This window comes from Rissa tridactyla, chromosome 4 (assembly GCF_028500815.1).
Source record: "Rissa tridactyla isolate bRisTri1 chromosome 4, bRisTri1.patW.cur.20221130, whole genome shotgun sequence".
NCBI lineage: Eukaryota > Metazoa > Chordata > Aves > Charadriiformes > Laridae > Rissa > Rissa tridactyla.
In genome coordinates this window covers 80,294,033-80,317,400 of record NC_071469.1, presented here as the reverse complement: position 1 = coordinate 80,317,400, position 23,368 = coordinate 80,294,033, and the positions used below count along the sequence as shown (strand labels likewise).

The 23,368-nt window shown below is 43.4% G+C and overlaps 3 protein-coding genes across 6 annotated transcripts in view; 1 reads left to right on the top strand and 2 right to left on the bottom strand.

Moving 5' to 3' along the window:
• Window positions 1-6,587, bottom strand: part of VPS35 (VPS35 retromer complex component) — a 29,740-nt gene extending 23,153 nt beyond the window's left edge. The window contains exon 1 of the mRNA XM_054199467.1: window positions 6,513-6,587. Coding sequence (XP_054055442.1) covers window positions 6,513-6,515 — 3 coding nt within the window. The 5' untranslated portion in view covers window positions 6,516-6,587. The remainder of the gene's footprint in view (window positions 1-6,512) is intronic.
• Window positions 6,588-6,757: 170 nt separating this feature from the next.
• On the top strand, window positions 6,758-13,015 carry ORC6 (origin recognition complex subunit 6). Its single transcript, XM_054199718.1, has 7 exons — window positions 6,758-6,841; window positions 7,181-7,310; window positions 8,211-8,374; window positions 9,198-9,287; window positions 10,401-10,513; window positions 11,791-11,865; window positions 12,268-13,015. Exons 1-7 carry the CDS (start codon window positions 6,777-6,779, stop codon window positions 12,435-12,437), a joined length of 807 nt encoding a protein of 268 aa, XP_054055693.1. The 5' UTR covers window positions 6,758-6,776; the 3' UTR covers window positions 12,438-13,015.
• Window positions 13,016-13,341: 326 nt separating this feature from the next.
• MYLK3 (myosin light chain kinase 3) overlaps window positions 13,342-23,368 on the bottom strand; it is a 36,778-nt gene continuing 26,751 nt past the window's right edge. For 3 of the 4 annotated variants that reach the window (XM_054199700.1, XM_054199698.1, XM_054199697.1), the window contains exons 7-13: window positions 23,113-23,222; window positions 22,411-22,552; window positions 21,269-21,339; window positions 19,630-19,758; window positions 18,439-18,591; window positions 16,473-16,605; window positions 13,343-15,442 (exon numbers count right to left, since the gene is read on the bottom strand). In XM_054199700.1, coding sequence (XP_054055675.1) covers window positions 15,371-15,442; window positions 16,473-16,605; window positions 18,439-18,591; window positions 19,630-19,758; window positions 21,269-21,339; window positions 22,411-22,552; window positions 23,113-23,222 — 810 coding nt within the window. In that variant the 3' untranslated portion in view covers window positions 13,343-15,370. Of the gene's footprint in view, window positions 15,443-16,472; window positions 16,606-18,438; window positions 18,592-19,629; window positions 19,759-21,268; window positions 21,340-22,410; window positions 22,553-23,112; window positions 23,223-23,368 lie in introns of all 4 variants that reach the window. The other variant, XM_054199699.1, reaches the window with a different exon arrangement.

The following is a 23,368-nucleotide window of genomic DNA, read 5'->3' as shown; positions in this document are numbered from 1 at the left end:
TTAGGACACAGTGCAAATGACACTGCAGTGTGACCACTCAAGAGCTGTCAGGCACACCCACGTGATATTTAAGGGAGAAAGTTTCCAGTGCTCTGCAAAAACCTGAAGGCAGGGAAGAGATAGGTTGTGGATAGCCTGTGAGCACCATCACTTCTTGTAGCGCAAAGCCATGGGGACAGAAGAGGGTCAACTCTTCCCGTCTAACATTCAGAGGTCCAGAATCCAGTGCAAGTAACCAGCAAGAAAACGCAAAGACATCACTCTGCTGAGAGGAAACACTGTTACTTCTCTCCACAGAGCTTCAAAGCAATGACTGTCCAGAGCGCACACACTGCAACTGTACAGATGCTTTCCTGTACTCACAAGTCGTAAGTTCTCAATTAACTGCTATCTGAGCCACGCTACTCCATTAAGGACAAGTTTCAGATAAGCAAAGGATAAAGTACAGTTAGTGCTTTCCGGAAGGTAGAAGCGACTTGCAGAAGGCAACATAAAACTGAAGAGAAGCAACAACTCTTCATGTCCCCTACTTGTCCCAGCGATTCTCTTCCTCTTACCCCTCCTCAAAGAAGCACGTTCCAGGCCTTCAACATCTTTTGCTTTTCCATGGATCATACTGCATTTTCTTATAATATTAATTAAATCCATTGCTTACAGCCTTAGATTTCCCCCCAACACAGCTATAATAGACCTTCTCCTACTGCAGCTGCTCCCTGCCCTCTACCAGACTGATGAGATTAGTTTCCATGAGCATCTTTACACTATCCTCAAAGATGTCCAAGTCTACTGATGTCCCTAATGCTCTCCCTGTCTGCAACCAGCCTTCCTCCTAACACCGGACAAGGAAACACTACCATCCACCTATTGTTTAAGCCCATTCTTCAACATCTCATTAAACCCTCACCGCCTCTCCTAATCTTAGTTTGTTTTCAGATGGCCTCTCTCAAATATTGACAAAGATAAAAGCACTGATGTTGGGTCCCAATTACACCTTCTCTAGTCTTGACAAATACCATGTACACAGTGATTCACACAGCAGGTTCTCCAAGGCTGCATCTCCAGCAATTTCTCAACTATTTATACTTTTTCTCCTCATCCACTGTGTTCAGAAGGTTCCTGGTCTCCTCTTTTTAACTACTGTTTTCTCCCTTCTTGTTCTGCAATTGGAATCTCCCTAATACGAGTCACAGAGTCACAGTCCCCACTACCCTTTTCCACATACAGAAAACAGACAGTGCCAGGCAATACTGTTCTTGCCTTGATCATGCCCAAATAGGCAGTGAATCTCTGCTCTTGAAGGTTTTCAATCACCCAGCTAGACAAAACCAAGGCTGATCTGATCTAACATTGGTGACAATCCTGCTTCAAGCAGGAGGTTATATGAAAGTTTCCCTCCAAACAGCACTTCTGTGACTCAACGTACCTCAGTAATACTCAAACCATTCACGATAACCAATTAACAAGTCTATTTTGTCAACAGAAGAACTCTAACAAAGCTCTCTCTATAATTAATCACATAAAGTGCAGATGTTCCAAAAAGCCATTTAAGCATAACGTGAAAGTGGTATCCATGGCTAGATGACCCTATTTCCCAGAAAATTCAATAGCTACAAACTCTAGAAAACCTCCAACTGTGAGACAAGTACATTCTGCCAACAGAACTTTGTGGTAATTGCTAAGCTTTATTTATTCCATGACATACCAGACTTTCAAGGAACAGAAAATGACAGTGCTGGGACTAGCGTGCAACAACCAATATCAAAACATCATGTAACACGCTTGATGAATTACAACTATGCCAGCACATTTGTCACACGCTACAGTCCCTTGAACCCATGGTAGTGCTTTAGAGAAGACACATCATTACTGCGCTAAATACCACATGCTCTATCCATATCAGATTCCTCTATATTAAAGCATAGTGGAGTAATGTTAACAGTAACCACAACTTCCTAAGCCCCCTTCTCCCAACTGGCATTAAGCTTATACAGCTATCAGTCCTGGTTTTCCATCCCCAGCTGTTCACAGGGCCGTGCAGTGCTGGAAGAACTGTTTAGGCTGTAAAGCATTAAATATGCTAGAAGACTAGCCCAGCTGATTAATACTTTACCATTCACCTAGTTCACCCTACAACCACATAAAACCTTGCAATTCGGGCTGTGAAAAGAATGTCTTTCAACAGCAAAGTCAAGTTAAAGCATTTATCGAAACACATAATATTTGCTACAGCCCTAAGACATGGCTGGCAGACTGCACATGCATCAGTTTCCTTACTTTTGGTGTAAAAGCCACTGGTTAAAGCATAATTGCTACTACAAGTTTGAGACTACACTTCAGATCACATCAGATCATACGCTCTGTCAGACCTAGCTTTCCCATTTATAATGAACAGCGTCTGCTGTACATCAAATTCTGTCTGCATCAAGACAAGACAGACAATATTTCCATTTCTGCTCTAAATTCGAGAAGCAATGTCCCACACTGTGCTCAACATTGGGACTGTAATAATTATGTGACTGAATTCATCAATGGAAGCATTTCCATGTTAGCACAAGAAATTCACTTTTCTCTCCTGTATCTCTTCAAGATTAAGAGTAAAATTACACTCATATCTGTTCTGATTTGAAGACTGAGAAGGCAATTGGTCTAAACAAAGATGTCTTTACTACAAGTGTACTGCACTTCATGTCTAAAGAAAAGACAATCTCAGCATTTTACAGTCGCACAGGCAGTGAGATAACCTACCACTGACTGTCACAAGCATACAACTGAAGCAGCCCGAAGTGTTGTTTGCAGCAGCTTTACTTCTACATGGAAGAGAAAACATCTTAACAACTTCCAACTCTTTCTTACTTTTCCATATTCAAAGTCTGGATATTTATTAGCTTACCCTTTTCCTTCTACTTCAGAAAGCAAGCCACTTTCAGCTTCAGAACTATCAAGCGTTTCCACACACAACCTGGTTATTACCAAGTGACACAAAACATCACATCAAAATATGTGTATCCTGATACATATCCCTGACGTTTGAGGAAATTGTAGCAAAAAGCAACTGAAGTGAAGAGAACATACAGCAAAAGCCTATCAATAACAGTTAGGAGGGCACACACCAAAGCAGAAGCCAGCTCTTCTGTCAGATACAATGTGGAATAAAGCTGCATCTTCCACTCCAAATTAGGTACCTAATAATACAAGTGTTATTTTATCAAAAATGCAACTGCGCTGTGGAGTCCTATGCCAACCTACAAACAATAACCTTGAAGGTAAGCTTTTGAAGTGGAAGATACTTTGACACTGGAGAAAAGCAGCAGTACTCTGTAACCAAGGCACAGAACGTCCTGCCTTGTCAACAGCACATACAATAACGTACAAACTCCTGCACGAACACAAGGTAAGCAATTACACAGACATTTAGACTTTAGAAATGCCTGAGCCCTACCCCCATTAGACACGCTGCAAATGTTGAAGAAAAAAGGAGAGCTGATGTGAACACAGTTTTCTGCTTTACTTGTTCCCTAACTTTTTTTCCTCTGAAGCCACAAGGAAGCAAGTGAGCAGTGGGGAAGGGACAGAACTGCCTCTTTCAGCTGCACTATCAGTTTCTGTACAAGAGACTATAGGCTTTTTCTACCTTTGAAGAAAGGACTATCATAAATTACTGCATGCAAGTTGTGGAAGTCCCAACACACAGCAGCTGAATTTGGCGGGGGGGGGTGAGGAGAGCTGGCTTTTGGTGTGGGTTTTTTTTTTCTTTGTTTGTTTTGTGGTTTGTTGTTGTTTGCTTGTTTGTTTTCTTTTAATAAAGGCTAGTGAACTATAAGTTGCCTTGGAAAATAAGAATTTGCTTTAAACCTTGAGCTAGCCTGGAAGAAGTCTACTGCCTGTCTGATCAGAGTGGGTATTACAAGTTATCCTGCAGATAACAATTAGAAAATATTATCACAGCAGCACATATATTCTGGACCTTGCCTATCCTCATAATAGCAACTATTCTTGAACATATAAAGTAAATATTGCACCTCTTGTATACGATTTACCTATTTTACACTACTCATCTCCATGAGAAGATTTCGTAAGATTCACACTTAGTTTCATACTTGAGACTTAGCTGCACTCTGGAGATGGTTATTATTTTGGGGAAACGTGCTGACTAGTTAAGATGCTCATTCCACTTAAAAGTTCTGGTAAAGAGAAAGAATTACATAGTATAGAAACACAGCACAATTCAAGGCAAGCTTGTGGAGCCTACAAAATAGCATGTACTCTGGTGATACAGGTATCTTAAGCTGGATGCAGAGTACAAACAATACACAGTAGAAGGTTTTGCTTCTGTTCCATTCTGAAGTGTATTTTCATCTAAACTCCAAATGATTAAGTACTTTTCTTTAGTTAACTGATGTGCTTACAGTCCATTCCGTACATTACTTTTCCTTCTGTATGCTCACGTTTGTGTTTAGTACCACAATGAATGAGATTTACCCAAGAAGGTTTTCCTGCCTCCTCCTAGTCGGATTTTGTTAGGACTACCTACCAACCAGTCACCATTGAGACATTTAAAATGAATGCTACCCAAGACAAAAGATAGGTTAGCTACAGAAGCTGACCAGGATAACTGCCAGCCTACAAACGAAGCCTGAGTGCACACAATGCATTGCTGTAAGAGTCACTGAGCTGCTCAGAATTAACAAAAAATGTATAAGCATTTCATATCATATAGGAAGTATTACTCTGCAATACTGAAGGCAACTCCAGAACTTCTATTATAACTCACAGCATAGGACCTCAAAGACAAACCAGAGAGGAGAAAACATTTTTCACATGTTTAAACTGGTATTTACTGCCACAAAAAGCCACAAGACATTAACAAGAATCAAAGGGATGGACTTTTTATTCAGGGGATGATCAAGAACAGCCAGAATCCTCTTAAAGTCAGTCTTGTTAAAGGTACTTCAACATTTAAGCCAAGCACGGCCATAAGAAATTACAGTGGAGCCTAATTTGGTAGAAGGGACGTTTGTGTGTTTAACGCCTACAAACACCTATAAGTTCATTTCTCCTGAATCACCTGATATCAGCTATTCTTACAAAGAGGACATGAGATAGACAGGTCTCAGGCCAGTTCCCATGGAAGTGACAGGCAGAGGAAAACTGTATCATTCTTGAGTTAATGACTACCACAAAAGTATCTATGTGGGCGACAGAGACTGCTATCTGTATAGATTTAGCATTCCTCATCACCCAATTAAGTATTTTCCGTTCATTTGTCAAGTAACATCACAGGTTTCTCTCCCACACGCACCTCTACAGGATATAGTATTAAACTTATACCAACATATACATAACTTTAAAAAGAAAGTCTGCCCAAAGGCCTAGGAACTGTGCAATCCCTGCTTTATAAAGAACCATAGAATGGTTTGGGTTAGAAGGGACCTTAAAGATCACCTAGTTCCAACCCCACCGCCATGGGCAGGGACACCTCCCAGTAGACCAGGCTGCTCAAAGCCCCATCCAGCCTGGCCTGCAACACTTCCAGGGATGGAACATCCACAACCATAACGCATTCAGTTAGTTTTTGCCTCGCTGTCTAGATACTGTTAGTACTGTTTATACTCCATACTTAGGCTAATCAACATGCTGTGATGGTTAAAGCAAGCGCAGCTTAAAATTTTATTGAATATTAAATACCACAGAAGACACACTAAACAGACTTTTCAGTTTTACTAGGAAACCTGATTGTCCCCTTATTTTTATGGGACACTGAAAAGCATTTATCAGCAAGAGCTCTTTCCATGCTGAAATTTTTGGTTTGCCTCTCTAATAAACACCAATATTTGTTCCAAAACAGTCCTCTTGAGACAGGCCCACCAACGCACATCCCTCCGGTCTGCAGGAAGAGAGAGGCTGAACAGCCGCGCTGGAGGGTGGGGAACAACTGAACAGCCGACTGCAGGCTGGACAACAGCAGCACGCCCGCACAGCGCTGGAAGCGCCACAACCTCGGGTTTATGACAGGAGCAGCGCGCTAAAACACGGTAAATTCCGACCGCAAGTGCGGCAGCCGTTCCCTCATAAATACACCTGCCTCCCCGGCGCCCCTACCAGCACACTCGGCTCAGCCCAGCGACTCGCACCCACCGGGGCAGCCGCGGGCCGCCCTCACCACGGCACGAGCCGTTACCGCAGGCACAGCGGGCCCAGCCCTCACCTCAGCCCCGCCGGGGCCGGGTCGGGTCGCGCGGCGGCCTCCGGGCGCGGCTCCTGGCCCACCCCCCCGCCCCCGCCCCGCCAGGCCCGCACCCCCCGCCGCCCGAGCGCAGCCATCGACAGCGCTCCCGAGCGGCAGCGATCAGGAGCCCCCCCGCCCGGCCGGGCCTGCCCCTGGGCCGGCGGCGGGCGCGGGCCGGACCCCTCCCACTCGCGCACAGGAAGCCGCTGCGAGCTCCCCCAGGCCCCAGGCCGCACCCCGCAGCGCCCGCCGCGGCCCGGCCCGGCCGCCCCCCGCCGCCCCTCACCATGGTCGCGCCGCCGCCGCCACAAGCCGCCCCCACCAGCAACGCCCCGCAGCGCCGCGCACCGTCATGTGACTGCGCCGCCCGCGCCGCCCCGCCCCACCGCCGCCCTGTGGCCTTCCCATTGGTCCGCTCCGAGGAAGTGGTCCGCTCCAGGCCGATTGGCGTTAGAGGGCGGTGATTGGCGGCGGAGCCGGCCAGTCGGCGGCCGGAGCGGGCCGCGGGCACGGCGGGCACGGCGGGCACCGCGGGCGGGCGGGTGGCGACATGGAGCGCGGCGCGGTGCGGCGCCTGGCCGCCCGGCTGGGCCTCGCCGAGCCCGCTGTCGTCAGGTACCGCAGAGCAGCACCCCCCCGGGCGGCTCGGCCCCGGGAGAGCCCCGGGAGCGGCGACGGCCGTTATCGGGGGACGGGGGTGTATCTGAGGGGGTGGGTGCCGTCCCCGCGCTCACAGAAGGGCCCGCGGGACGTGCGGCCGTCCCAGTTACGGCCCGGCAGCTCCCGCTCCCGGCCGGGAGAGCGGGCCCCTCCCTGGGGCACGGACGGGCCTGGCGGCTCCCTCTTCCCCTCAGCCGCCGGCGCGGCCGGGCCGGTGGGCCGGGCGGGTTCCTGCCCACTCTCTTCTAACTGAGGTTTTGTTAACGAGGGCTTGGTGTGCGGGGTGTTTTGCAGAAAAGCTGAAGAGTACCTGCGGCTGTCCCAGGTGAAATGCACGGGGCTGATGGCTCAGATGACAGCGACAAGCAGCGCCGTGATGTGCCTGGACCTGGCGGCTGGTTTCATGAAACAACCGGTTGACAAAGTAAGATGCAGCGTATGACTGGTCTGGCCGGTGCGGGCTCCATAAGTCCACTAAAATCCTTGTTCTGTGTAGAGCGTGTTGGGAGCGGGAAAGGGATAGCAATAACTGCCGTTAGCCCAGCCCCGGTGTGCTGCTGAACACAGAGTTAGAGCTTTCGCTGCTCAGAGTTTGAAACTGGGCAAATTGAGATCAGTGTCGAAGGCGTTTCACAAGCGGAGCTTGCTTTGTTATAATTTCAGCTCTTCCAGTAATAAATAAACTACCAGTTAGGATGTTAAATTTAAGATCTGTCCCTTCCCCTGAGGATGGGAAGCAGTGGCTCCAAGGAATCCCTCTCTGTAGTGGTGCCTGTAAACCTCCATCTGCAGACCTGCTGGGTAAATGGCACTGAGCTGCCAAAATAATCGTAGAATCGTAGAATGGTTTGGGTTGGAAGGGCCTTAAAGATCATCTAGTTCCAACCCCCCTGTTGTGGGCACGGACAAGATGTTCTTGATTGTCGATTCACAGACAGAGAAGAATTTAATTGGACCTGACCCCATGAGGAGTAGCGTGAAACTATTGCTCAGCTCTTCAAGTTGCCCAGATCTTAGTTACCTTTCTTTTTAACCACCTTGTGATAAAAGGGCCATGTCATATTAGGTGGAAAAGACAAACCTCACTTCCAGTGAAATGGTCTAAAAATAACACTGCATTAAAAGATGTGGCATTCCTAGGCGGTTAATCTTTCTGCGTGCAGTCAAAATTTTCATCATCCGTTGCACAAATTTGTTTAATATAGCAATTGAACTTTATTTTATGACGTTGTGTAGTTTCTCCCTGGTCTGTTTTGGTTGCCTGAATAAGATGTCGTGAAGGAATCTTGCTAATTCTTGGTGTTTGTCTTCGTCTTCTTGAAAGAGCTATTTTGTTAAACTCTCCGGTTTGAACAAGACGACCTACCAGAGCTCCATGAAGTCTTTGGAGTGTTTGCTAGAGGTCAACCCCAGACTGGGAATGCGAGACTTGGCTGTGCAATTCTGCTGCACAGAGGCAGTGAGCACCGCTTCAAAAATACTACAGAGGTGAGGAGGCTCTTGTGAGCACACACTGGTAACCACCAGTAAGATTCGTTGTTTGTTAGATGTATAAAGAGCTTGGTGGTTTGAAGGGCCAGGTATCTCCCACTGACTGGAGTGGTGAGGTGAGTTCTGAGCACTGACACTCCAGTGATTTATGTAGGCCACTTTTTAGAATATGTGTCAAAAAGACAGTCTGGGCATCTCAGTAAGTCATTGTCCGAGTCCCAGTCACTCTGATAGCATATGTTTAAATGCCGTTAGGGATTTAGAATATGCTGAGTTGCAGGTCAGTGAACAAAGGCTCTGTATGCTTGTCAATGCTACAAACAAAAAAAAAATAACTTGGGGATGGGTGGACAAGAAAAAAATAATTTCTTTAGTGCTGCACAACCATCATGTCACTTTGTATATATAAGGCTCCATCTGTGTAATATACATATTAGAGGAATCAAAGGAACTGTAATTCTGCCCACTATTACAGGATGGATTTATGCAAAGCACCTCATTTTAACTTTCAGATGTAATATAGAGAGAAAAGTGGATGGGAAGCACAAGAAATAGATTTTACTGACGTGCCTAGATCCAGATCCCCAATTTAAAATATCTTTAATTCAAAAAGAGGAGATGATCCTAATTCCCTTCCTTCCCCTAGTCTCTCCTGCTCTTCTCAGCTAGTAGCAGCTGTTTCTGCTTGACTGGGTTGCAAAGGACCAAGTGGTCCAAGAGGAGACCTGTTCAACTGCTGAGTACCATGTGACAAATTCATTTCAACAGCTTCATTTGAGGCAAATGCGCTATACAATTATCTCTTATTGTTGTCCTTTAGGTATGAATCCAGCCTCTCTGAAGCACAGCAAATGGACCTTGATTTCTCAAAACCACTGTTTATAACAGCTGCACTATTCACTGCATGCAGGTGAGTATAGCTTGAGGGATCTTTTATGGGCTTAAATGCCTAGTGAGACATCAAACAGAAACAGTGCTTAGAGTGTATGCGGCTGATTCATTCAGCGTGTCTGAATGGTCTGAATGGTCTTGCTTAGCGCATCCTGCTGCACTACTTCTGGAAATGGAGACAGCTGTAGCAAACCAGGCCTTTCCTACAGTGAAGTCTCCAACCTATACTGCATTTACCTTTAGGTGAAAGCAGAAGTGTTACATCAAATACACAGGAAAGGATCTTGAGTTACTTATCCTACAATAAATGAATTTTGTCTCCCCTGGCATGTAAGTAGATGCTGCGGGTAATTCCATTAGGACATATCCATGGCAGTGGCTGAAGAACTTCTGTTAGTGTTTTGCACTTCACCCTCCTTCCTCTCAGACTAATCAGCATAACATAATTCCAGAGTAACGTTTTCAGATTTAGTGGGATTTTTTTTCCCTTGTCAGGATAGATTTTAGCTGGGCACAAAGCAAAAAGTGGCTTTTGGTGAGATACTGCTCAAGGTGGAAGAATGGCTGCTGGCTTACTTCTGAGCACCAAACAGCAGCCATTCTGAAGGAGAAAAAACCTTTGGGAGATGGATCCAGTAGCTGTAAGCCTGCATCACCGTGGAAGATGGGGGCCAGAAGCACCTGACTCAGCCAGCCCTTTGTAAGAATTTGCTTACATGCAGATATCTTCTCTGTCAGTATTATGCCTTGTACCAAGCTTATTAAGTGATTCAGGTGCTGTGTAGTCACATAGCTCCTGACAAATGTTCTCTTGACACAGGGGTCCCATTCAGCTTTTTGCAGTAGGAGGATTTTATCCTGGTTACTTCAAAATCTGTAAAGTACCTTTTCCTAATAGAATTTCCTCATGTAACTTGAGCTAACCCTGGGTCTTAATTTCTGATCCATATTGACTGAGTAGCGTAGGGGTCTATTTTTAAGTTGGTTTCTGAGTGAGACAAGGATTAGATAGGATGAAAACTGAGGTCTACCTTCCTCATTCTCACAGGTAGTGAGAGTATAGTAAATGTCACCTCACCTGAGTGATAGTTGCTTGAGTATCGCTTTGTGTAGAGACAACTTTCTCTTGTAGGTGTTTGAAGCTAAAACTGGACAAAACTAAAATGTTGGCTACATCTGGGGTGAAAAAAGCAATATTTGACCGTCTGTGCAATCAGCTGGAGAAGATAAGCCAGCAACTCAGAGGTAAGTTTTTTGGCTTTATCTCTGTACAACAGGGTACCCATCGCCTGGCCTCACAGTGCCCCATCGTTTTCCACTGGTGATTTCATTCTGATCACTTTCAGACGCTCCCTTTCAGCCAAACCTGCCCATCCATTCCAGCATGTTTTCCATACCCCAGTTCCGAGTCACAGTAGTTGCTTCTGGGGAAGTCAAAGCAGCTTAGCATGTGGCAAGGCCAAAAATAAGTATTTTTCTCTCTTCTCAAATGCTCGCTGTTCCTTACATTCTCTGCTGCTGCAATTTATTCCCTGCTTCTCCCATACTACCTGACCTATCTTGGATTCCTCCTTCTTGCTTGCTTTCTGCATTCCGTTAACATGGCAACATGACACAGAAATTAACATAAACATCTGCTACCTCTGTTGCTTTGACTGACTCACTCCTGTGTTTTCCTTTCCCCCACTGCAGGATTAACAAGCTGAAGCCTTGCTCTTCTGGTAGTAATTCAGCCATTACCTGACACCATCCCTCCACATGCAGCAGACAAACATGAGGAATCTTCCTTGCCTGGTCTTGTACCTGCTGCCCTCTCCATTCGTTTTTGTGGAGAAGGAAGATTGAAATACAACAGACATCTTCCTGTCCTTGTATCTCTGCTCCTTCCTACTTATCTCTTATTTCCTTTTCTAGGCTTTCATTCTGACTCTCCCACTGACAGTACCCCTGCTTCACCCTGTCTTCACACTCTGTATCATGAAGGTTTCTGGAATGTGCTACCTGAATCCAAACCAAAAGCTGCTGCTCTCTCCCAAGGCTTGGACCTTCCCCTAGTGCAGTGCCCTATAAAAAACCGAAAAACCTTACCCCATCACTAAAGCAGCTAAAGGCAGCTAGGAATTTCTGTATCAGTTCAGGGAAGAGCGTGCGTCTGGACAGCCCCCCCAGCCCCATAATACAAAGTGTGGAAATGGGATAGAAGGGGAAGAAATAACTGAGAATCCTGCCTGAGTAATCAAGAAGGGTAGCAGTATGTTTTGAGGGTACAAACATGGTGGATCATTGTGATTACAAATGCAGCAGCAGCGCTAGTTAAAGCGGCCAACCAGTCTGTGCAACCCTTGAAGTGTGCTGACACCTCTGCATGTACAGCTTGGCCACCAGGCTGGACCAGGGAACTGCTCCGACTGGGAGACAAGACTTTTGGAAGGTGGCGTTGCTGTCAAAGAATGGCATGTAGAACAGCACTCTTTTGGGCCCAAACACCATTCAGAAATAAAGCACCTTACTTATTTTTTTAGAAGAAGATGTTCCACTGGCTGCAGAGACACCTGAAAGCTTGCAGACCAACCTGGAGTACTGTGAGAGGGAAGATGGTAAGTTGTGTTTAGCTGTGAACTTAAAATCACCTCACCAGGGCAGTTCTGAGCTTTAGGGCTGCTTAATATTTTAGTTGCATAATATGCCATAACATTCAGTTGACAGCAGCCACCTCCATCCTGCAAACCACTCGCTAATGAAAGGACAAGGAGAACCTAGGAGGAGGACAATGGTGTTTGCACTGAGTAGTCCTAGTAGAGTTAAGGACAACTCTTGCATTCAGAGACAGAGGTGAAAAGGTGGCTGTTGCAGCAGGGGAGGGGAGCAGCAAACCACAGGATTGGGTAACGCTGTGACAGACCCCGTGCTTGTGTCTGTACATTTGCTCACTGCCATGGTTATTCCCAGCAACATACTGCCCATGATTGCCTGTCACGGACTTTCTTCTTCTCTCGTAGGATCTGAAGATGATGAGGAGATGCCATGTAAACGGCCTAAGACTGAAACGAAGCAAGACTATGAAGAATGGAAAAAGAAAATCCTGGAAAATGCTGCTAAGGCACAAGAGACAAGTAGGGGCACTGTCTCTGCAGTGCCACCTAGTAATATCACTGCTGCTTGCTCATAATTTTAACTCTCCCTCTGCTTTAACAAGAGTTCCAGCAGCATATGAGTGATGGCTGCCTGGTAGCAAGCTAATTTTATTAGCTATTTTTTAAGTATTTAAGAAAGTTATTTTTAGTAAATGACCCCAGAATTGAGGCGATTTTACAAGAAGCCTGTCTACTTGCCAGGCTGGTACCTGAGCAGCTGTGGCATTAGGCGGTAGAATAGCGTCATTCTCCTGCTGCAAGAAGCAGGTAACAGTCTAATGCTGTGCTAAGTGTAAATAAGTTGTATGTCCTTGGCCCCCTGGATAGAAGTAGTCAGTGAAAAGAGTGAACTGCAAAACCAGCAGAGGAATTAAAACCAGTATTTTATTTTTAATTTTATTTTTTACTGTTGAAGAAATATTGTTTAGTCACCAGATTTGACTTATTTTTATGACCTGTGGGACTAAAGTCTCCTGTGCTTGTAAGGGGTCCCAGATATTCCAAGAAACAATAAAGATACTGGAAGGAAAAGCTTTGTATTATGACACTGGGTTCTTTGTACTTGTCGTATATAAAACCCTTAGAGCATAAAATAAAAGACATAGAGGAGATGTCTGTGCTTTAAGAAGGAAGAGATCGAGGGGACAAGGATCTTGTCTGAGCAATACATGTTTTTTGCATCCTGCAATCATAAACTTAGTAGAGAGGACAGAGTGCCCTGCCCTCTACTTCTCAGTGGCAACTTCTCCAGTGCTACGCTTCCATCCCAGCTACTCAAACTACAATTTGTGTTAACTATTTTTTGAAGGAAAATCACAACTTTTAGCAGTACGGGGCTGGTGTAACTCTAATCAAACCAATCCCAGTCTTCTGCCCAGCATTTGTGTTAGCCTCTTAAAAAAATAGAGGAAGCAGCACACAGTAACTGGAAAATGAAAACTTACTGGCCATTTTCCTTTCACTTCTCCTCCTCCCAGTGCACGAAAAAAGGAAATCACTTGAAGCCAACTTCAATTAGCAAGAGCTAATACGAGTTCTGAAATGTAACATTAACTATCAGGGAATGGACACCAAACAAATACCTGATGTGCAGATAAAATACTGGGTAATTAACCCACATTGAGTCAGAGCCGTAACAAAATGTCTGCAGTTGGAAGTTTGATCTAGTATGTAGCAGAAGGTGCTCGGGAGAGAATATATTGCCTCGTACATTAGCATTCTGTTGTTAAGACCTATTCAGAGATGCTTTCAGGTTTGTTTGGTGGGGGTTTTAAACAAAAATTGAGGAATAGGCTTGTTCCACTTTAATGGAATTTATTAGTATTAATTCACAAATATACAGACCAATTCATACAATCACATTTAGCATGCAGAACCTCTGTGGAAGGAAAACATGAACAGAAGTGGGCCTTCACAGAAGGTGTACATTGTCAAGATTATTTCACTTGATTTTAATAACTGTCTCAATTCTGGAAACGCTGTAGAAGTCCAGAATTCAGGACTATGCAAAGTGAGAAGCACTACAGTGGAAAAGATAACTAGACAAGGGTAAGCCAGTCTTACAAACCTCTTTATTAGCAACCAACACTTTTGCTAATTCACGGGACATGAAAGTCCATAAAGTTAAAGGGAGCTTTACAGTGGTTTGATGTCTTTGCTGAAAGCTAGTTTTAGTAGTATTAGTTTCTTTTTTTCATAGGAGCCCATCCAGCTCACAATGAGTTTTGCAGAATCTAGAACAGGAATGAAGGAAACCACAGGTTTAATAAATGATGTTATACTTTTAGCTGAGAGATTGTAAGTGGCTCCAACTCTTTATACATCAGGAAAAAGTTTAAAATTCAAAATAAGTTAGTATCGTGAAGAAAACATTTAATGTTCAAGAGCAAAGTGGAGGAAAAGAGGGCTTCAACATTCTGGCTGGGCTATAGGGAGATTCTGGCAATACGCCATTTCCCTGCCACTGAACAGCAATAAAACCTATTTTGCATATCACACCATATCAGTTTCTCAGACTTCATCAAGATGATCAGAGAGGAGAAAAAAATCCTCAAACTAGAACTTAAAAAATTAAGGGCTGCAGTCACAGCCAAGGAGAAGCACTTACAACCTTCAAATACATATAAAACAGTGTCTGTAAATTTCTTTCTGGACAACATGAGATCTTTTTGCATAGACTCAATGGTCATTAGGCGATTTTTATTTGTGGCAGTTTCACCTATCTCCTTCCAAAAGTTCAATCAATTCAGCTCAATTCAACTTACCATAAGAAAAAGCAGCAATGGACCGATGGACTTAAGTTGCCTCAAACCAGGATTCTTCATATTTCCTAACTACGCCGTGACTTTTTTAAAGGAGAGAGGAGAATAAAAAAAAACCAACAAACTAAAGCCATTCAACTGCGAGTAGTTGCACTGAATCATCATCATGTTCAGAGGAAAAAAATTGATCTTTTTGGAAAAATTATAGACGAAAAGGATCTCCGGTATCTTTTGTTCTAAGTAACAAACACCTGAGGGAAAAACTGTGCCATTGTTGTGGCAGTGCTCTAAAATTGATGACATACATCAGTCATGAAGAAAGTCTTGAGAGATTCCATGCTCGGTGTGAGAAACCAGAAAACTGAGAAGATGTTTTCTGTTGTAAACACACCACCAGCACTCTGCAGAATCAAAGCCTTCAGCGAGAAGTCAGCTCCAGTAACAGCTTTGTTTTTCCATCACTATGTACAACAACTGAAAACTGGTAAAACAAACAAACAAGGTAGCTTCTGCTTTCAGAAATTATTTCAGTGCCTCTGCCTTGAGGCAATTCTGGAACCTTAGCACTAACTCACATAATATTTGAGGAGGACAAACCCAAAACCTTATATGTTATAAAATAAGGGGGTAGAAATTATTGAAGGTACTCAGTCCTTCTTCCATGGCTTCATGTCCGTCTCCAAGAGGGGCAGATGCTTCATACAAGCTTACGCAAGCTTCACAGACATACTCTGAAATCTCTTCAGCCTGTTAGCAGCAGCCACCACATAAAAATGTTTCTGTGAACAAAACAGAACAGTCCAAGCGTGAGCCAACTGAGGTAAAGGACCTTTTCTGTGGCTGGCATGAGGTTTTCTTCTTGGTAAATCCACTTACCTCTAGTGACCCACACCTGGTGTGGATGGCAGCACAGAACAGCTTTGCATTGGGGAACCACTGATTACTGCAGAACAGACCACTGCTCCGGTTGACTGCTGTCAACTTCTGCAGCGTTATTACAAATTGTACAGTGACACATCTTTAGATTATGTATTTTTTAAAATGTAAGTGCAGAATTCTGACCAAACAGATGGAGTGGAAAAAGCGTAAGCCTCTGGTTTCACTCCTTGGCAAGGAATTACAACTCCAGTAACAAAAGGAAAGGAAACGGTCCTCACTTGAGTTTTCCTTGGATTTCCACATGCTTATTTGTAACAAGATCACTGCGTCCACCTTCCAGGATCAATTATCTATAATCCAATACAGGCTTCAACAGACAGTCTTATCTATCACTTTTGCATCCAAAATTTAGTTCTGAAGGAGCATGGGGTTATCAGAAAGGTCCTGAAGGGCTCTGTGGATGGGTTGGAGCCTAATTTTTTCTCTCCCCCACACTTCTACTCTCTGCAACAGGAGGCACAAAGCTGCCTTATGTTGTAACCCTACTCCATAGCAGCAACAGAATAATTCAACTGCTGTCAATGGAAAAAAAAATCTCTCCAATATGAAGTGAAAGAACATTTAATATCAGCTAAGCAGCATCTGAAGCCTCAGAGCTTAGAGAAAAAAAATGTAAAACTTCTAAACACCAATCAGAAGGAGTAAAAATTGAAACCAAACTTGCTAAAAATAGAAGCAGTATCATTCTGCAGGAGGAAAAAAAAAAACAATCTTAATTTACAACTGAAAATAGACTTCCCAAACTCATATTTACACGAAAGAAGCCTGTGGGCAGAAGTGAGCCATCATACAAAAAAAGGCAGGAATGGCTCTGCCTGTGTCGAGCTGATTTCCCTCTGGAAGTAGACTGGCCAGGCTTTATCTATTTACCTTCCATTTTCTTTGAGCCAGGTAACTCTGCAGCAACAACTGGGACTTCAGACGGAGCTTGGACTTCTTGGCTTTGGCAGGCAGATTGTCCAACCACTCGTGCTTCAGGCACTGTGTTGCACTCATCCGGCAGCTGCGGGAGAGGAAGTCTTTCATGTAAATCCAGGTACCCCCGTTGCCATTTTCTCAGTGCCCTGTGCTCCTCAATATTATTGATAAAGAAACTGCTTTAAATGAACAAACACAAGCGAGCGGAGATGCCTCCTGAGATGCTGTTCATCCCAGTGGATAGGACTCTAATGACACCCTGCACTCTCCAATGTAGGGGGTGAGAGGTGTGAAAAGCTGCTGGTGGGCCTGCAGTGGGTTGATGTATTTTTTTGCCTTGTTAGGGTTTGGGCTGGGGTGTGTTTTTTTTCTTTGAAGCAGCAGCTGTACAGGTTCGTCAGTTTATGTATCACTCTGTTATGTGAATGCAGAACTTTGCTAAGAGAATCAGTGCGTATAGAAAAACAACATTTGTAGTGTTATGCCTGTCCTGACAGTGCAGACTTATTCTGTGCCTCATATTTAAAAAGCACGATTGTCTACTTACCCTAAACTTGGATCAAGCTAAGCACACATTATATTCTGACATTGAATAACGGGCCCAAGTGTGAAGGCCTATCCAAAAAACTTTGAGAAATATATGGTAATAGAGGAAATCTTGGGGGAGAGGTGTTGAGAAAAAAAGTTTTATTTGCCTTTTTTTTTTTTTCCAAAACAAAAGCCTATGTCTAACTCCTGAGCTTTGTCTGCGCTGTCAACAAGAAGATGATGAAAAGAAGACTTCTGCCTGCTCGCACCTCGTTTCAGTAGTCAGGGGAGGCAGGTACAGGTCTTGCACAAGGCCAGACCTGCTGTCCCAGCGTGGCAAAGGCGCCGCGTCTGCAGGAGAGCGGAGGCTGTCCCATATACCTCGTCAACAACTGGCCCAATTAATTGTTGCTCTTCGCATCCCACTGACAATACTCTTGCACAGTCTTTTCATTCACAGCTTCTAACCAGACTTTGCATAGTGTCCCTCTGGAATATCTATTCCCATTGCACAGAAAAATGGAAGACTCCAAAGAAAAGTTTGCAGTCTCATAGCATATCATCATCACAGTCTGAGAAAAAACCTCTTTGTTGTTTCCTGCTGGTAATACGCTAAAGTTCAGTTTATTCTTAGCTTTTCATATGACTTATTGTTCAAAATGTAATTAGTACTAGAACTGATTTGTCTAATTTAGGTAATGATCTGGAAGCTGTTAATATTCTAAGCACTCCTTTGAATTCCCCTCGAACACACAATCTGGTTTACTGTATGCATCATTTCCTGTTTTGGTTAGTTTTGTATCACTGCTCAGCAAGAGAAAAATTTCTCTACTCCCTCACCCAGCCCCATATCCGGGGTCTGACATCTACATCATCTTCATTCTCTCCTTGTTTCCTATGTGCAATCACTTGTCATTTCAGTGGAGCCAAGACCGAGAAGCCACACGCAGAGTTAAGTCCCAAATGCTCCCTAATATCTACCAAATGCATGTAGACCACTTTAGAGGAGAACAATGCACATTTTCACAGCTGCAGCTTCCATTTATCCTCCATGGCATTCAAGAGACATTTTTGCAATTTGTGCCAGGGCTTGTGAGCATCCAAAGCAACAACAGAAATTGCTTTTGCTCAGAGAAGGAATACTAAAGACAGATTCCTACACAGCAAACCCTCTGTTCTGCCTGTATTGATGCTACTGAGAAAACCAACTTTCTTCAGCCAAGGTAGACAGACATTTGCCTTTTAAATAGGGGCTTCTGAATCACTGAGGAACTGCCCAGCAAGCACCAATACAGCTTACAAAAATGTCCCGTAGTAAATTCTTGTCATTGGCTAGGAGGAACTTAATGTTATTAGGTGCTACTGTCCTCACGATCAGACAAAGAGGTACCTTTTCTCCTTCACAAGTAATCTGGAAATGAAGTCTTTAGCTTCCTCTGATAGCTGTTCAAATGCTTCTGCATCAAAATCCCAGTTGCAATTGACCACATAATTCATTGTCTCTGCATCTGTTTCTCCCAGGAATGGGGACAGGCCACTAAGCCTTAAAAAAAGAAAGAACGGGAGGGAGAGGAGTAGTTATTATATGCAAGATGCGTTTATCTTTCTACGGATCCTCTGCTTTATAATTGTTGTTAGCTTATGGAGAAAGACTCTCAGCTATGGGGGGGTTCCACTTCTTAACCCCCGCCAAACTAAGCCAAGAGTGTGAGCAATACAGCGTTGTAGCGTTAGCGTTACTCTCGAGCGCCAGGGAGCACTGCTAATAGATCCCCAAGGAGACCAACTCCCTGTGGACGTAGGTACATACTTCAGTGCTTTCCCAGCTAGGAAAGCTAGGGGGACTCAAGAGCTTTCCTAAATCAAGGCCCGCATCCGTATTTGGCTTGAGTTAAACTGAATTCTGAACAATGGCATACTTTTTTCAATTAGTCTCTAAGCCCAGATTTATTGCTTCAGTCGTTTATTACTGCATTCAGTTGGGTTTCAGCTAACATATAAATTTAAACCAGAAGCATCTGTGAAAGATTCTGGGATGCAAAGTCAGCTCACCAGAAGGCAGAGACTTTGGACAGAGAAGCTGTCCATGGCCACCATCCAGACATCAGAAAAAAGGTTGAGCCCCATTTGTGACATGACATTTTTTAGACCCACAGCCTCAGTGCAGACATTAATTCCTCTGTGCAGACGCACACCAAGTCCAAGCTGCTAAAATGATCAGATTGCAAATTTGAAAAATAATTCAAGTCCTCAAACACAATCAAAATGAAAATTCTGACATGCTTTGGGCAACTTTACAAGTAAAAAAAAAAAAGACCTGATCCATTTTACCTTGCTAATTAAGATGGCAAGAGAGAACATTTACATAGTTATCAAAAGGATTATTTGGTTTTTTTAGAGACTGTACACACAGCGAGGTGCCTTTGCATTAAAGGCTGGGTTTTTTAACAGAATGAACTGGGAGGAGTCACACCAGATGGGCTCAGTGGTTGCCGCATTCCTGCTCTGCAGATGCCCTCCACTGGCGTGTCCCTGCAGAGCCTTTGGTGCCACTGCCATGACCCCTCGCAGGGTTACTCACAACATATACGTGATGACGCCTACACTCCACATGTCTGTTGGGAAGGAAACAAAGTCGTAGTTCACCACTTCAGGAGCCAGGAACTCTGGAGTTCCAAAATTAACCTTCAGTTTCTCACGAGGTTTGTACCTTTACCGGAAAGAGAGACACATCGCTGCTGAGAGCAGGCTGGGGAACACAACTCACATTTGTTAAAATCAAGGCATGGCTTTTTGCCATGCGAGCATGGCAGAGCAAGCATAAGAGACTCACCAGGCAATCAGGACAGTATTAAGGTTTTCAAAAAAATGAATTGGTGAATTTTGCTGGGACTTCAGGTGAATACACCATCAGCTAAACCTTTCCTGGAGCAAAACCAGAAGGAAGACCAAGGGCAATAAAACCTGCAAAGGCCTCCCCCCAAGAGCGACAGCAGCTCTGCTCCCTGCCAGGCTCCACAGGATGCTTTCCAGCAGACGTTATCCAACATCAAACAAATAAAGCAGCTTCCATCAAAACAGGTTTGGAGAGCATTTGCTTAGTGGGATGTACCCAGCTACAGCTCAGGGCAAAGGTCTGTGTAACAGATAGGTGCGCAATATAACTGCTAAGGTGGGACTCTCAAGAGGATTATTTGGGCCTGTAAGAAGTTAAACAGTGATCCATATAGGGAGAAAATGGTTCTGCTGTTTTATTGCTTAAAAGGGAACGGTTATGAAACTGAACTAGAAATAGTCACTGATGGCAGCTGGAGTTACATCTGCGAACAGACAGAGCAAACCATTAGAGCGTTGCTTTTTCGCTATTTTCTGGAATATCTTGTTTTCAAAACTGCTTTAGTAGAAGATTGCTTCTTTACCTTCCCAATTCAAAAAAAACCACCCAAAACCACAAAAAAAACACCCACCAACAAACCAACAACAAACCTCAATGTATTCATTTCTATTTTCATAAAATACTTCTAAAAGAAAAAAGTCCTTGGACAGATACATACACACATGTAGGTACATCCATGCAGCAATGTACCAGATTTTGACTTAAAAAAAAAAAAGCCTCAAAGGGTTTAGAAAAGAAATAGAGAAATGTTGGTGTTTTACTGTTATACTAACAGCAGTCGTTCCTTTTAATTTCAGGGGCATTGACTCATGCTCCCACAGCTTTCCTGTAACACTCTCGTGACAGCAATGCAGAAGAATGGAGAAAAGTCCATATTTCTCTGAGGGTTTCCTGTTTCACATGGGATGGCTCAAACATGTTTTGTTTCCCCTCCCCTCCTTCAATCTCCATAAAGAGTTGAGCAGCTAATTTCCACAATTTGAACCTGCATAACAAAACCCAGCAGTCAAGAAGGCTCTGAGAGCCTTCATAGAGTCCCTAGAGTAAAAGCTCTACACGGGGAATAATTTTGAGATAATTAGAGCAGCAGTATAGCTTTATCCAACAGAAACGTTATTTGGAAAATGTAATTAGATAATTAATGCACACAGCAGAAAACGCATGCTTGCAGCGGCATACTGCTCGGCTCATTCACATTGCAGAGTTACTTTAGAGCTATCAAAATACATTAAAAAACCCCAAGACCTACCAAAAATGTGTCAGAGGGTTTTGGGTTTATTTTGGTTTTATTTTTTTAAATAAATTCATATCTGAACTTTCTTACCTCCTTGCTAATCCAAAGTCAATAATTTTAATCTGGTTTCCTGTGTGATTTACACATAGTATGTTTTCAGGCTACAAAGAAAGAAGAGGGTATTTTGAGTTAAATGTATGACTGTTTGAGAGAGAGAGAGATCTAGCAAAACAATATCAAAGTCTCTGAGATTTTAATCATAGTTTTTTGTATAATACTTTTCCTTCTATTCCTATCATGTGAAAGAAGAATTTAACTGGCATGCTAAATTAGTGAAAGGTTTGGGTTTGGATCTACCATAAAGAAGTTTAACTTCTGTTCCTATATAACAACATTCCTATATTTCACCACAGATGACAATAGATTTCGCAATCGAAAGGCCCCCCTGTATAAAACAGTAGGGTCAGTCCGATGGTTGAGGCCTACCCACTGGATTTACTCCATAAGTATAAAAATAACTCCAGAAAAAGCCACAAGAAACATATCAAATGCATCCTTTGGTTTGCCCATGAAGGCAAAAATTTGTTTTTCAATGAGAGTATTTTTCAAGGTGGGGACAGGGGGGATGATGGTGTCCAAATTGGTTATAAATGTAGAACTGTTGGCCTGTAGAACAGGCCAACCAGGTCTAACATCATTTGTGTAAGGCGTCGTATAAACAAGTAGAAAAAAATATCAGTTGCTTTTTCTGTTGAAAAAGATCCATTACTAAGGGGCCATTAGGAAAGCATGGTCATTTCACTGCAGTTCAGTTCCAGGCAGAAAAAAGTGCAAACAATAAGAAGACTGAATAGGTATTTGAACACAGTTACGAGGAGGGTAGGGGGTTGTGGAGGAAAGACTGCAGGCATTTCTAGCCAAAGAGGGGTTTGGGTGTGGTTTTTTATTAATGACAAAAGGGCATTGTTAAATTCCACACAGAATGAAAAGCTTCTGATTTAAGAGAAGCAAAAGCACAGAACCCTGTTCATTTCACAATTCTAAGCAAGCTACCAAATCGACATTGACCAAAAAGTAATGAATCTCTAGAGCTCCATTCATTGTGGCTATTGAATTAAGTCTATTCCTTTATGACATAAATCCATTAAATGAGAAATGACTCTTGTAATTAGAAACTCTGTGGTGGTCCAAACCACAGGATCGCTAAAGAGCGGAGAGTATGAGCTACTGACCTTCAGATCTAAATGGAGAATATAATGCTGGTGCAAGTAGTGGACTCCTTCACAAATCTGTTTGGTAAACAGGATTGCATCCAACTCAGTTAGATTGTAGTTTTCATCTGTGATCCGGTCAAATAATTCACCACCATCAAGACTAAAATTTTGACATAGAAAAGTGTTAAAAACCCTAAAATTCCTCATCAGCCCAATGTATTTCCAGGTCGGGAACTTGCAGTCTCTAACGTAGCAAGGATCCTAACAACACATCCAATAAAAAGCATACCAGTAGTCTTAATGACTTCTAGAGACATTCCTGAGTGTGAAATTAAGTATCAATCTAAATTCAAAACTGGAAAAGTTGTCACTAACATTTGGGGGGGATATGTGCCAAACCCAACCCACACAAACACACACACCCCCTGGTGATTCAACGGGGACCTGGAGAACCTGCAGGGAGCACCAAAGTATCTATTATTTGCGCATCTTATTAGTCTAGAGAAAGTAAGTCCTCAACCTATAAAGTCTACCAAATGAAACTTCTCAAACTGAAAGCTATTTTACATGAGCTGACAACTGAATTTAATTCTGCACAAGTCTTTCAGGCTGGGAAACCACTCAAGTCTTCTTCACACCTTAGAATTCTCATTTCCTATTTCATTTAGTGACCTGAGAAAACCCAAACATCTGACAATTCCTGAGACCATTTAAACTTACTATTCCATGACCAAAGTGATATTATTTTTGGCTTCAAAAGCATCATAAAGCTGGATCAGATTCACATGATTTAATTGGTTCATGATGTTAATTTCATTTTTTACTTCCTCCTGAAAAAATAACAAATTAACAAAAAATGAGCAAAATACACTCCTTAAATTCCAATATATTCAAATACAATTATTTGCAAAACCCAATAACAGCTACACCCCAGGTCTCATGTGGACAGAAGGTTTAATCACAAAGACATGAGATG

Coding starts and splice junctions, on each gene's coding strand:
- ORC6 (XM_054199718.1), top strand. CDS start 6,777: ATGGAGCGCGGCGCGGTGCGGCGCCTGGCCGCCCGGCTGGGCCTCGCC. Junction 6,842..7,180: donor GCCGAGCCCGCTGTCGTCAG/GTACCGCAGAGC, acceptor GGTGTTTTGCAG/AAAAGCTGAAGAGTACCTGC. Junction 8,375..9,197: donor GCTTCAAAAATACTACAGAG/GTGAGGAGGCTC, acceptor GTTGTCCTTTAG/GTATGAATCCAGCCTCTCTG.